At 35.4% G+C, this 14330-nt stretch overlaps 1 protein-coding gene across 7 annotated transcripts in view; it reads right to left on the bottom strand.

Annotated features, from left to right (window-relative positions):
• COL28A1 (collagen type XXVIII alpha 1 chain) overlaps positions 1-14330 on the bottom strand; it is a 207582-nt gene that overhangs the window by 165120 nt on the left and 28132 nt on the right. For 4 of the 7 annotated variants that reach the window (XM_032287128.1, XM_032287130.1, XM_032287131.1 and 1 more), the window contains 2 exons: positions 4977-5137; positions 3578-4134 (listed from right to left, as the gene is read on the bottom strand). In XM_032287128.1, the coding sequence (XP_032143019.1) occupies positions 3578-4134; positions 4977-5100 (681 nt within the window). In that variant the 5' untranslated portion in view covers positions 5101-5137. Of the gene's footprint in view, positions 1-3577; positions 4135-4976; positions 5138-5966; positions 7426-7961; positions 8070-9031; positions 9149-14330 lie in introns of those variants that run through there. The other 3 variants (XM_032287127.1, XM_032287129.1, XM_032287126.1) reach the window with 3 other exon arrangements.

The following is a 14330-nucleotide window of genomic DNA, read 5'->3' as shown; positions in this document are numbered from 1 at the left end:
TAATGGATTCATATATATGACATATATTCACATGCATCATATATGCGAAACCTGAAGACTAGAATGGAACTGCCAGTTTTTCAAGGAGTGTAAGGTCTATGCTACAAGAAGGGGACAGAAAAAACGTGAGGAATGAACAAAGTATCATAATAAGTGAAATGACAGTAAAGCAGTTAGTATGCAAGGAGAACAAACCCTGTGGCAAAAAAATTCAACTTACAATGGTAGCAAAACAGCCACTATAAAATGTAAAACGGAAAACAAAAACAAGCCCCTAAACAGGGGAAGTCTTGAAAAAATGGTAAGTGATCATGCTTAATAGATTAATGAAGCATAGGATTCTAAAGATGATATAGACATCATCATATTAATCTCTTCTTGGTATGTAAGGGTAATACCTTAAATTTATCTTTTTTAAAAAAAAAAGGCAAAGTTGTCACAACCCTTATTTCCATAAAGGCTTTTTAAATACTTCACATCAAAGGCAATAGAGGAAAAAATTGTTTTTAATTTTCACATATCCTCTCTTACTCTTCTAAAGGACCAAGTAATATATCCAGGACTTTGGGTTGAATTTATTTCTTTAGTTTCAATACTATTGTGTAAATTATAATAAAATAGCAATAAAAATATTTTACATCTCCTTCAATTTGAAATCATTAAGTCTCTTTTGGGTAATTCAGAACTAAAATGTTTTTATGAGGTTCTTACATGATAATTCTTACTAGAGGCATCAAGGAATTTGCAACAATTTGATTTGTTTTGGCTCCTGAAGAATCTATTCATTCTGTATACTCATGTCCATTAAATTCAACTAAAGTCTATTCTACATTAAAGGGAATAAACTTGTGATACAGAAAACAACCCGATGAGTTTGAAAATCATTATACTGGGTACAAGAAGCTTGACACAAAAATAATACATACTATTTGAGTTTGTATAAAATTCTAGAAAGTATACACTAGAATCACAAAAGTCAGATCAGTAGCTCAGGAGCAAACAAGGTCTTAGAAACAGACATGAGGCCATTTGGGGAGATGACGGAAATGTTCTGTAACCTAATTGTGTTGGTGGTTTCATAGGTGTGTACCTATGTCAAAAGCTCATGGAATTGTGCACTTTAAGTTGATGCAGTTGTACACTTAAATCATACTAAAAACTTACTTTAAAAGTTAACTACATGATTATTTCAAAATAAAAAGTTTAAAAAGTCAACTAAAGATGTAATAGAAAGGGATTAAAGAATTTTTTCAATGGTCTCATCAAGAGTCAAGTTCTGGGTCGGGTGCAGTGGCTCACGTCTGTAATCCCAGAACTTAGGGAGGCTGAGGCAGGCAGATCATCTGCGGTCAGGAGTTCAAGACCAGTCTGGCCAATATGGTGAAACCTCATCTCTACTAAAAAATATGAAAAAATTAGCCTGTAATACCAGCTACTGGGAGGCTGAGGCAGGAGAATCACTTGAACCCGGGAGGCAGAGATTGCAGTGAGCCGAGATCGCACCATTCCACTCCGGCCTGGGCAACAAGAGCAAAACTCCATCTCAAAAAACAAACAAACAAACAAAAAAACAGTCAAGTTCTGCCTTCTAGATGGTGGCAATTTGAAACATCATAAGTTGGTATACCATTCTTTAAGAGCCTAATAAGCACTTTGGATCCTGAAAGTGTTTGGAAAGTAGCACCTCCTTCTAAGAAGCTGTTTATTCATGGAGCTTCCATCTGAACAAACAAGCTGAAATTACTAACAGATGCTAAACAAACAAGCTGAAGTCACTGGATGCTAAAGAAGAGCAGTATTATCTGGTTCCCCAGGAACAAACAGTTGTGCTTCCAGTCTACTGTCAAGAGCCTGTGTTCTCAGTGAAGCAGGTGCTCTCAGCGAGGGTGTATCTGGTGGCAGTGTGAACAATCTGAGCCTACACATGTGGCCAAAAAGGAGCTGCCTGTCCTGCATCTTCCATGGTCAGCTCTTATCCATCTTAAGGGTAAAGATGAATAGTAACAACAGCCCACTCATGATCACATCCCCAGGATTCTCTCCTGCACCTGCTGGAGCCCTGTGTTTTACATTCAGTGGTGAGGACCCCTTATGTCATGGCACAGGCAGGGCTAAGTGTTAGCCAGGAACCACTACAAATTTCCCTTTCATGCAAAAGAGCTGCTCAGAATGAGCACTTGCCTCGATCACCGCAGGGCTGGGCCCATCAGCTCCATCTCTGATCTAGGCAGAAATCTCCCATTTACCCTGAATCCCCATGGAGAAAAGGCTAGAAACAATAGTAACTTTGGAAGAGGGCTGCTAGTAAACTGTTTCAGAGCAGCGCTGATTGAGAAAATCTTTTGTAAAAAAGTAGTTACTATTTCCCCTCTCAATATGCCTTTACAGGGTTAAGCTTGCAAACTGTGAGGTCTTCACTGGCCTTAAATTTTCAACTTCAAAATGGATATAATAACCGTACCTACATCATAAGATGGTGGCAAACACTGAATAAAATACAATATATAAAGTGCTCAGGAAAATGCCTAGTAAAGAGAGAGTACTCAATACACAAGAGCTATTATTTAGGTAAGAAAACCTCAGGTCGTATGCTGAAAACAACAGAGAATAAAAAGAGTAATGTTGAGAAAAGGATCCAGAGACAGAACAAAAGGAGCAAAACAATTTCTGAAATAGAGCCTGAGTTTTCTGAGATGTAGAAAACAGCCATACGAAATGCTCAGTACATAAAGGATATCTTTGCCTTCCTTCCTCAAGAAATCAAAGAAATCCAAGTTTTTAAGAAAAGTGATTTTTAACACTTAGGCAATCAACCAATTTATCTCTAGAAGTTTTCTCCTTCCGAAATATGGAGAAGAGGGATTTCCTTTTGATTGCTGTGGCATGTTTTTTACAAGGCAGCAAGGAAAGGCTTTTACACACAGCTAAGCAACAAATAAAGAAAAGCTAATAAGATCAATCAAGTGGTACTCATTGATCTGATGGGAGAAACTGTTGCTTGACTGTGGGTTGCAGATGATTTTAAATTGGATGGGCTTGTTAACATCTAAGAAACAAAGCAGTAATTTTAAAAATTGGAAGTTTTAAAAATTTTTAAAGTAGCATAATGTAACAATAGGTGAGACAGTATCACAAATATTCAGTCCTTTAGAAGAGTGAGTATGTGAAAATTATGTCAAAAATACCTGTGCAGATAGGAAACGAGAAAAGACCAACTTAGAACAAATATAGCCTAAGACCACAACCTGAATATAAGTCAGCAATGTTCATGATTGTAGGATGTACAAACAGGAGCCTGAGGTATACAACTGGAAAGTAATACTTCCAAAATCATCAGCATCAGCTAACAATAAAGTTAAGAATGCAATTCCAGGGAATTTGCCTGGAACTTTTCCAGTTTATCTGAAGTAAACTGCCAAGAAAGTAGAGTGACACTTCCAAAAGATTCTTCTTTCCGCTTTCAAGGTGAATTCTCATTTTCCCCGTCTTTTTGATCCAATATCTCTCCTTATGGAATTTACAATAAATATATCAATATTATGATGATAACTATATAACCAACCCATTAGGTACCTACCAGGTGGTCTTGAATTTTATCCACTAGGGTTGGATCACTCAACAGTAAAATGGGTTCACTGGATGAATCCCCAGAGATCAAACGAAGTTTGGCTTCATTGACTACAGTAGAAAGTCCAATAGTGATAAATGATATTCCTGAAATTCTGGCATCATCAGAAATACTTTGAACATCTGGATTCTTTGGATGGTCGATGCCATCAGTCATCAGCAAAGCCACTTTCACACTACCCTTTCGCCCTTCTCTCTTAAGTAGCCTAGTGGCATTGGAGATGGCATAATAAGAGAAAGTACCTTGCCCAATTAAATTCATAGACTTGACCTTCTGCTTAAACGTCTGCACGTCCTTCCAAGAAGAAAAAGGTGGATCAATTTGGACAGAGCTGCTAAACTGAAGGGCTGCCAGTTTTATGTCATATTCCACAGAGCGACCAGGAGTCAATCGGAAAATCTTGTCACTCAAGCTATCCACAAAATCTTTCTGTTTATCAAAGAGGACAATTTTAGAACTTTCAGAGCTGTCCACGATGAAGACAATATCTATGAAACAAATGGAGTCTGAAACAGAACAAACAGGTTAGGTAAAATAATTATTCCTATCATGAAACAAATTTGCATAAGGAAAGCCCTGAAGTGGTGTGTTGTATATTGTTTCATTCTGAGAGCAGAATGAGGAGAGTAAGAGAGACACATTGGACAAAAGCCTTAAATTGTAAAAAACTAAATGTCTAAGTTTATAAATTATTTTCTCCTTATAAAATCATGCAAATTAAAAATAAATAAAATATCATATATTCTGAGCATCTTCTCAATATTACACTTGCTGAAAGTGGGAGGAAATGGGAAGTCAAGATGCATCACATTTTAAAAATCCAACTAACACTGAGCATCGCTGTCTAGAAGTGAATGATACTCTCATTCTCAGGTTGTGTCATATTGGTGAGTCTCTATTTTTTTTTTCACTTTCTTGAAATCAAGGGAGAAAATGACTATATACATTGTAGTAAGAGTAAGTGGGGAAGAAACCTAACTTAAACCCAACTTAAGCTTGAATCTCAGCTCTGAATCTTACTCATTAATTTGCCTATGCCCTTGAGTATGCCACTCAACCACTTAAGACCTCAATTTATCTATGCTATGAGTGGCAATCTCTGTCCTGCCTATTTTACAAGGTTACTGTGAGGCTCAAATGGGATAATAAGTGCACAAGTGCTCTTACTCTGATGTGCTATAAGTATGTTAGGTATATTATCATATAATTTTATAAAAGAAGACTATCACATGTATACATGTATATGGCTTGCTATAAATATCAAATGCTATTTAGAAAAATTCACATAAGTATTTTTAACAGGCTAAACTTAAAAACAAACAAGTTTCTTTTTTTTTTTTTTTTTTACCCTGGACATCACTTTTCTTTGCAAGCAAATTTGGCTTTGGTCCTTTCTTTCTTTGTCCAGATACTGTTTGACTAGTAAACACTGACAAAAGCAGGAGATAGAAGACAAAATATCTGTTCCACATTACGGTAGTTGGTGAAAAATCATCTGTCTTGCAGCACCTATAATAGAAAAGTCAGTTATAAATACTTTAATAAAATAAGATGTTTGTTATCTTAAAATTTCAAGTCAACAGAGTTGAAAACTGGCGTGTGACTGGAAAAAGACGTTTTCATTCATATTTCTAGAAAAATATTCACATTGAGATTTTAAAAGATTTCAATCCAAGTAAATCATAGCACCATGATCAAACATTTATTAGTGAATATTTCTATATATTCAAAGAACTATATTCAAGTATTCTCAATTCCCCATTATATTATGAGGTCCATAGGGTGGACAGAGCCATTTAAAAACATTTCAATCGACTATATATGATTACTGTGGTTCAATCACAGGGTCTACTTTGACATTTCCAGATTCTTCAGGGTGAATTCAGATTGCTATACGGTCATTACATTCACTTTTATTATAACTGATTCCTGACAAATACAGTATTTTGCAGAATTTACAACTACCACCCTTTCAGAGTTAATACTATACAAATCACTTCAATGAGTTCAGAGGTCAAAGTAAAAATTAAATTGCCCTTCTGTTTCCATAGAATCCCATTTCTTTTTTCTACCCTAGCTTTGGCAATTTTGTCTCCACCAGGTGTTCAAAGCTGTATATCTGAGAGTATGATAGTAAAAATAACGGATTTGCTTAAAAACAACACTTTTCTTTCAGTGACGGCTAAAAGCACTAATGGACAGAAACAGGACTTGAAGTCAAGAAGCACCCCCTCTGAATAGCCCTGTGAAACTATTTTTCTATGTAGATTAACAATGAAAAATCTAATTCTGTATTAAAATTCTCAATCTTCATCATTCAGTATACCTAGCTACATACCAAATGGCTTTTAAACTCATAGATTTCCCTGGCAGGAGAAGACTCACATGTTGCTGTCTCAGTATATCAAAGAGAATGGGAACGAGAAAGCTTATTTCAAATCAATATTTAGCATGGCTTGAAAATGCTTGCCTGCTGAAACTTTACTGACTTCAGGAATTCTGGAAAAGGAATCACATTTTCCTTCTTTGGCACTTTGCCTTTAGGGGATAAGAATCTGGGAAATCATGAGCACGATTTTTCCAGAATCTGAATAAAGGGTGGAAATATATGCAAAGGCAGTGAGGAGTGAGATGGAAGACTGACTTTTTTCATACATGCCAGATGGATAAACCCCAAAGGGAAACAAAGCTGTTGGGTTAGGAGAGGACCAATGGATGGCTTCATGCCATAATCTGCTCCTCACATAGCATCATCCAGCTGGATGTTTATTAAAAGAACTTTGGATAGGTATGACCAAACATCTCAGGTTGCAACTGGCCAAATGCCAACTGATGCTCAGACAAGGTATACTAAGATGTAAAGACAGCTGGGTATTTAAAAAACAAAACAAAACAAAACATAACCAAGAAGTGTGCTAAGAAAACAGAACACACAAAGGCCATCTCTCCTCAAGTTATACTTTTGCTAACCAAGGAAAAGAATAAATGATGTACAGCTCTAAGCCTGAAAGTTAGTGTAACCATAAGGCTATGTGAAAAACACAGCTGTTACTGCATTTTCAGAGGGGTAAGGAAATATCACTGTGGCCATGGTATTACATATGACTTTTCTCTTTGGTTGAGTTCATACCATAAGGGAAAAATCAGAAGTTCTGTAAATAAGAGACTGAGAATTGAATTCCATTGAGAACCAAGCAAGATTTTATAAGCAATACAATCAAGCAACTCTTCAAAACCCTTCATGTAAAGCTTTAGAAATACTGGCCTTAAATAAAGATTTATCTTTTCCCAAAACTAAGTACCTGCTCATACTGTTTTCTTGGCATATAATCATGAATTCATACCTGACCCCTGTATACATGATATTCACAAACATAACTTTTCTATTGACAATAATCACAATGTCATATTTTAGTCTCATTTGCTCTGACATTTTTAATCTAGCCTTCCCAAATCAAAGTCTTATTTCTTTCTGTTTCCCTATTGTAGCCAGAGGACATTCGCATACCTCTCTAGTTTTGTTTATCGAGTTTGTTAGTTCTACTGCTTTCCTGAAATATCTTTCTCCTCTATTAATTTGGCATCTTGAGAGCCCACTCATTTCTAATCACTTTTTAATCATGTTTTATTTTGCCTCTGTTTTTAATAATTCTTATCTTTCTCTCTTTCTGATGTCACATACAAGCAAAATATGTTTCAGAGGAAACAATGCCATTAGTTAAGTGAAAGAAATGTGAACCTCTGTGTTTACTATAGGTTAAATTTTATAAATGCAGAAATAATCATAATTTATAATCAAATACCATATTTTTACTTTCTGGCCTAAAATTTATTTTGGGTAAATATCAGGATCAATAAATACAAAATACTTTATTTTTTGTGATTTTTCAAAAATAAAATGATCTTTCAGCAGAGCTTACCAACTTTAGTTACAATGCTTGCATTTCATTAGTTTCTACACAAATATAAAATGTATGAATGAAGACGTTATTCAAATTGACAAACTAGCCAAGTTATAAAGTATTGTATAGCTAATTCTGAGTTGTAAACACCTGTTCCAAATTAAGAAAAAGATGTCCTAAAATATATTAACATCATTGTCATACAATTTAGAAGACTGTAAATTAAAAATCAATTTCAAAATAACTTTAAATTTTAAATTTCTACATTTTAACAATGTTAATATTTTTCTAATAATGATTTGAAGAACAGAGAATAAAAACTTTTGACAAGTTTTCTTCACCTAAAAAGTATGTAAATCATTTAGTCTTCCACAGTTTCTTGATGGTCCTATCTGATTTCAAGTGACTAAAATAAAGCCGTTATGTCTTACCTTATAAAGTTTGTCAAACAGGACTAGTTGAGTAAAGACTAGTTGAGTAAATGCCAACAGCAAGGACTATGGTTGGGGGTGAAGTTAGCTATTTGATATTGTTCTGTTCTGTGAGAAATAAAAGTGTCTTTGCTTTAGGATGTTCTGCAATCTTTTCTTCATGTTTATTAGACTAAGTTAAAGCAAGAGTGGTCAGGCATTTGGCCAGATGCAAGATCTGGGTGGGATCAGTAAGCAATTTAAAGGAACAGCGTCCTTTCAGAACAAGACTGTGTTTTCCAGACTACTGTAAGAACAACTTGAGATAACTTTCTACCTTTTAGGTATTTGTTGATAGCCTGCCTTTGTTTCTCATGGTATGTCCTTCTCTTTTTATTGCTACATTTCTTTGCCTGGGAGATGTGCTCTAAGATACTGGTTCTGAACAGCTCTGTGAAGGAGTATAAATGACGCTAGGCTCAGATTCAAAGCTGGTTTTTTGAGAGAGGTAACAGGTTGGTTGTTATTAAAGCTGGATGATGAGTACATAGATGTACATTGTTCTAGTCTTTGTATTTCTGTGATTTTTGAAATTTTTTTATAATAAAAGGTATATATAAAGTACAGGGAAAGAATGGTCTGAGTATAGTCATAGTTCTGCCCCTAACTCTTATGGGGGCTTCAGTTTACCATTTATGAAATGAGGGAGTGGATTTTAATTTTTATTAAGATTTGTTCAAACTGTAACATGAGAGGTTTACAGCAGTTAATATTTTGGTCTCTGACCAGGAAAGTAGGTTACTGTGGTTGTTCCACTCTCTTTTTCCCTGTTTTTTACCTTGTGGTTACAGCCCATATTAAGTCAGTGTTTATCAGTGTAATATGTACTGTCAAAAAGCCCCTTGACTCCTAGACAACTAACAGGCAGGCTTCTTTCTGGACTTCCTCTGAAATAGAGAATAACAAGATCATCCAAGAAAGCCACATATATGTTCATATTACAATTATTTACAATAAGCTTTCTAAGGCATTTTAATGCATATAGATTTCCTTATTACAGCAGTAATAGCCTCCAATTTATGGACACTTACCAGGTACTAGGCACTGTGCTGCATGCTTCACACACAGTAGCTTATTTAGTCCGTCAAAAGCACAACCATCTATACACAGTAAGTCCTCACTTAATGTCTTCCGTAGGTTCTTGGAAACTGTGACATAAAGTGAAAAAATTTATAATGAAGCCAATTTTCCCATGAGCTGATTGATATAAGTAAGAGTTAAGCTCCTATGGCATACTTCTAGTCACGAAAACATTACTAAACTTCTAAATAATGACTCAAAATGCTTCTAATATTAAACATTGAAATAAACCTAAGCTATACATACATTTATAAAAGATTGATAAAAACAAGATAACTATTTACCTACGTATTCCAGTTCAGGGTTATGGTTGACCAGATCCCATCCCAGCAGCTGAGGGTGCAAGGTGGGAACCAGCCCTGGACAGGAGGCAATTCCATCACAGGGCATGCACACACTCACCCACTCTCTCAGACAGGGACCATGTGGACACACCAATGCACCTAATGGGCAAAGCTTTGGGATGTGGGAGGAAACCCCAGAACCTGGAGAAAACTCACACAGACATGGGGAAAACATGTCAACTCCACACAGACAGTGAGCCTGGCCCAGGAATTGATTTCTTTTTCTCATCAATGTTATAACAAAATGACATTGAACAAGATGTTATTCCAGGACCCCTTGTAAATTTTTCTGAGATAGAGGCACAGAGGGGTTCAGTAACTTGTCCACTGTCATATTAACACTAGAGAATGGCAAAATGAACTTTCAACTCAAGTTTCTAATGACCTGTAAGCCTCACTTAAAACAACTACTGCATCATTAAGTATCCATCTGAATGCCTGTGTTTTCATTGTCTCATCACAATGCAGGTTTTGAGGAACTGAGGAAGTTTTGTGAGGCTTCAGTAACTGAAAGAAGAAACAGTGGGTATAATGCAGAAATAACAATGGAATTTCTTAGGGAACAACGACGTATTTACCTGACAGCCTGTGGATGTTAGTCACACTTTTTACTTTTGTGAGATGAGAATCAAGAGACAAGGAAGTAACATATTTTCAGAAAGTCAACTCTCTTTTAGCTGTTAACCTGAGGCAGGTTAACAACCTGCAGAATAATAATGCCACTAAGAAGCAAACGGGTGATTCCTGGATGGGGAAAATGAACTAAAGCCCTTCTGCTTTGGAGCTGTTTTGACTAAAGTTGGTGGGAGCTTGACGTCCAACTTACTCATCCATTCCCTTTCATTCTCCAACATTAAATAGGGTAACTCAAACCAAAGATTTTCCACCTCTCATTACCAAGTGTGAAAATCAGCACTAAATTGATTGGGAAGACAATGCAAAATAAAATCTTCATTTTGTCAATCTATAAAAGGCATTTAGTTTTGCACCCAGAGAAACAATGCACCACTGCAATCCTAATCCCAACAGATGGTCTTGAATTAGCATGCTATAGGACATACACCAGACCAAATAAGAGCGCATGGAAAACATAACGACTAGAAAAAGGCAACGTGGAGCCCATGCCCTTCTGACAGTTGTTTTGTCATAAATTCTTTATAGAAGAAATATAGCACACTATTTTTATTGTTGCTACTATAAATAGCCCAGAGTAAGCACTCATATTTGTTAAATTAACGATTATTAGAAGTAATTTTTAGTGTTTATCAATCACCTGAGGTCTATGATACAATAAATTGCTCTTCTCCAAAGTTCTGCTAGATGAAAATCTTTTTTCAATGTTTTCAAATTCTTGTAATATGCTGCCATAGTAGAATCTGCATTGTGTTTATTGATTCTAGTACCAGTGCCAACATCTTCATCTCAGTAGTGATGGCATTTGGGGGTCCTAGAATCATTTAAAAAGAGACAAGTCTGTTAGGACTTACATAGTTCAGACAATTTTATCTGCATGAAGTCATAGATACACACGTACAAAAAAAGGCTGGTAACAAATCAAAGTTATACATCTGGATCAAGATGAAGACATAGTATAGTTTCACAAGCTTCTCTCAATTTTTGTCACCTCCCACACTGCTGATCTACAGTAGAAAAAAAAAATTACCATCTAACAAGAAAGAAATTAATGACCTTTGTAACTAATTTGGAGAAATTTGTTTTTGAAGGTCCTTTTCTCTGTTTTATTTTATTTTATTTTATTTTGTCAGTAGAAAACAGTAGAATTTCTAACACTTGGCCCAAGCTCTGAAATCTCTGGGATTCATTATCCTTGGACCCAGAGTATGACTTAGGCATTCTCTCAACTCTTTTATCAGTAATTAGAGGAATAGTGTCTCAGTTCATTTTGTGCCGCTATAAAGGAATACCTAAGGCTAAGTAATCTATAAAGAAAAGAGGTTTATTTGGCTCACAATTCTGCAGGCTGTGCAAGAAGCATGACACCAGCCTCTGCTTCTGGTGAGGGCCTTTGGCTGCTTCTACTCATGGCAAAATGTGAAAGGGGCCAGCATGTGCAGATCATATGGTAAGAGAGGGAGAGAGGTGCCAGGCTCTTTTAAACAATCAGCTCCCCCAGGAACTAATACAGAGAGAACTCACTCATTACCTCAAGGATGGCACCAAGTCATTCATAAGGGATCCACCGACATGACCCAAATGTTTCCCATCAAGCCCCATTATCAACAATGAGGATGAAATTTCAATATGAGGTTTGGAGGGGACAAATATCCAAACCACAGCAAACACCAAAACTGTATTGGTCTTACTTGTCAACAAAGGGAAAGAGTAAAAGCATTTAAAGACAATAAGGAAATAAAAACTAACATTGGTAATAAAATATAGGATGTGGCATTGCTTAAATCTGGAACAATGTGACTTCAGTCCCCTTTCCCTCACCAAATTCTGATTGAATTGATCCTTTCACATTCCCTCTATTATTTTTCAAGTGTTACTATTATTTAATAAACTTTATTGTTTAGAGTAGTTTTGGTGTACAGCAATATGGACTCAATTATCTTTCATATTGTTTACTCCTTAAGAGGTCTCGCTTCATTATTTGTCATTCAATCCCCAGCTTGAATAATTGTGTCACATCTGCAACACACAGTGCTTCATAGGCTACAGTGACAGGCTAAATTCCCATTATACCAATCTAATGGCTATTAATCTCTTTCTCTAAAATGTTTCTTCAATATTAATATTTCTTCTTTCAATGTTGTTTATTCCTTACTAAAATCAATTATTTTAGACCAAGAAAATCAGGGTCCCATCTGGAAAATTTTAGTTTTTTTCCTAAGAAGTATCTGAAAGTAGAACTATCTAGTCCTATCACAGGTTTGAATGTTCAAGATTTTTTCTTTAATTATTTTCTTTGGTCAGTAGATAGACCAGTTTTAACTTTTTCATGCAGAGCCAACAAAAAGAGAAAGATCAGATCTATTTACAACTTGACTAAACCCTGCTTTAAATGGAGAAATATTTCTACTTTTCTCTTAGTTCATTTTACTTTCAGGTATTAGACATTGTTCTATATCTTGGAGAATTATTTGATTACCCATTGATTGGTACTTAAACTTTTCTTGTATTGGGGACAAACAATAGTGTCAAATCTCTGAATTGGAAGGAAACTTAGAAGCCACTTTTATTTAATTCTGCCATTTCACAGTTGACAAAATAGAGGACAGTTATGAAGACCCACCGAAAGGTCAAATCATTGTGTATCAAGTGGCCATCTTTCATTATCTCTAAATGCCTTAGAAAATTTTTAGGCCTTTGCACTATCCAGGCTCATGCTTGAGCAGGAGAAAAAGGAGGCTAGATGACTAATAATTTATATTAAGGATTTAACTTTAATGGCAAACGACTCAGAAAAAATCATCATGGGCTAAGTTCCAGCATGTTAAAGAGTCTTACCTCTCACTGTGTAAATCTTAATGCCTGAGCCATCAAAGGCAATGAACACCATCTCTTCAAACCCTGGGTTGAAAAACTTTCTCCTCTAGGTTTGGGCAGGTTTATCTGAGTAGCTGGGGATTGTTACAGTTCCTTCACTGATTGGCAACCCATGTTTTTGATCCCTGATCAAAATATAGCCAGTAATATAGGTAGATATCATCATTTGCATGAAGAATAAGTTGCACAAATGCAATATCCACTTGGGTTTTCTGGTCAGTGTATTTGAGATTTAATAAGAATATCCAAAAAAAAAAGTTTTAAGATAACTCTCTCAAATTTCTTGAATAAAAGTGTTTTAAGAGCATTAAGTAACTATTATCCCATATTATATTAAGCCATTACAACGCTGCTTTATACCACATTGTTTCCAATTAAGGTAATAAGGTCGTCGGTGTTTTTCATTGCATCTACATTTTATAGTTCCTCCTGTACAACAGTTTGTTTCTTCTTCTGCCCTTATAAATTCTATACTAAGGATAAATTATTCATGGACAAAGTTTATAGTAAAGGGGACTTGAGGTGAATTTTTTTATTTGGGGATATGAAAAACCTTTTAATAATATTAAATTCTACACAGATATAAGGTGCCTATTATCATTATTCCTTGTTTATATCCAGAAGTATAGATTTTGAAATTGCACATATACAATTTTATGTTAATGTTGATTAACTTTTACTTAATTATATATTTTCTGTTATGATAATTGACCAAATTCAGAAATGTCAAATACTAACACAATTTAGTCAGGACTCTGCATGGGTCTTGAGGGACTGTTGTTTGAAAAAAGATATTTGGGCACCACCTTGTGGGACTTTGTAGAAACACATAGTGTGAGAGTTGGTCAACTATTGTTAACAGATTAAAATTTGTAGTCATCTATAATGCTGAACGGGTGGAATATGTTGCTTTCTACAGCTTTTCTGGGCAGAAGAATGAGGATATGAACCAAAGAGTAATAAAACTACTCTTATATAGGATCAAGAAGCTATCTAAGTAACATCTGATGAAATCCAAAACTCATTCACTTAACTAACATTAACCTAGTTTCTACTATATGTGAGGCATTGGATAGAAAATAGACCCAGTCACTTCAACCCAGTGAAGAAAATAAGCAAGTAAAGAGCAATGGCAAGTTTTACAAAAAAAAAAAATCAGTAATCAAATATCTAACTCTAGTTGACAATATCATGCTGAAGGGCTTGGGAACAACATGTACCAGTGTCTGCAACTAACCTTGAAAGGCATCAAAAAGAAAGGAGATGGATAGAAGAATGGGTAGATGGGTAGATTATGTAACAGAGCAAATATGTTCATTATAAATATCAGTTGTGAAATCTAGGTGGCGGGTAATGGGTTTGCTGTATAATTCTGCTAACTTTTCCATATGTTTGA

The sequence above is a fragment of the Sapajus apella genome, unplaced genomic scaffold (assembly GCF_009761245.1).
Source record: "Sapajus apella isolate SASKATOON/1434 unplaced genomic scaffold, GSC_monkey_1.0 scaffold19, whole genome shotgun sequence".
In the NCBI taxonomy this organism is placed as follows: Eukaryota; Metazoa; Chordata; class Mammalia; order Primates; family Cebidae; genus Sapajus; species Sapajus apella.
This window is presented reverse-complemented; position numbering and strand designations above follow the sequence as displayed.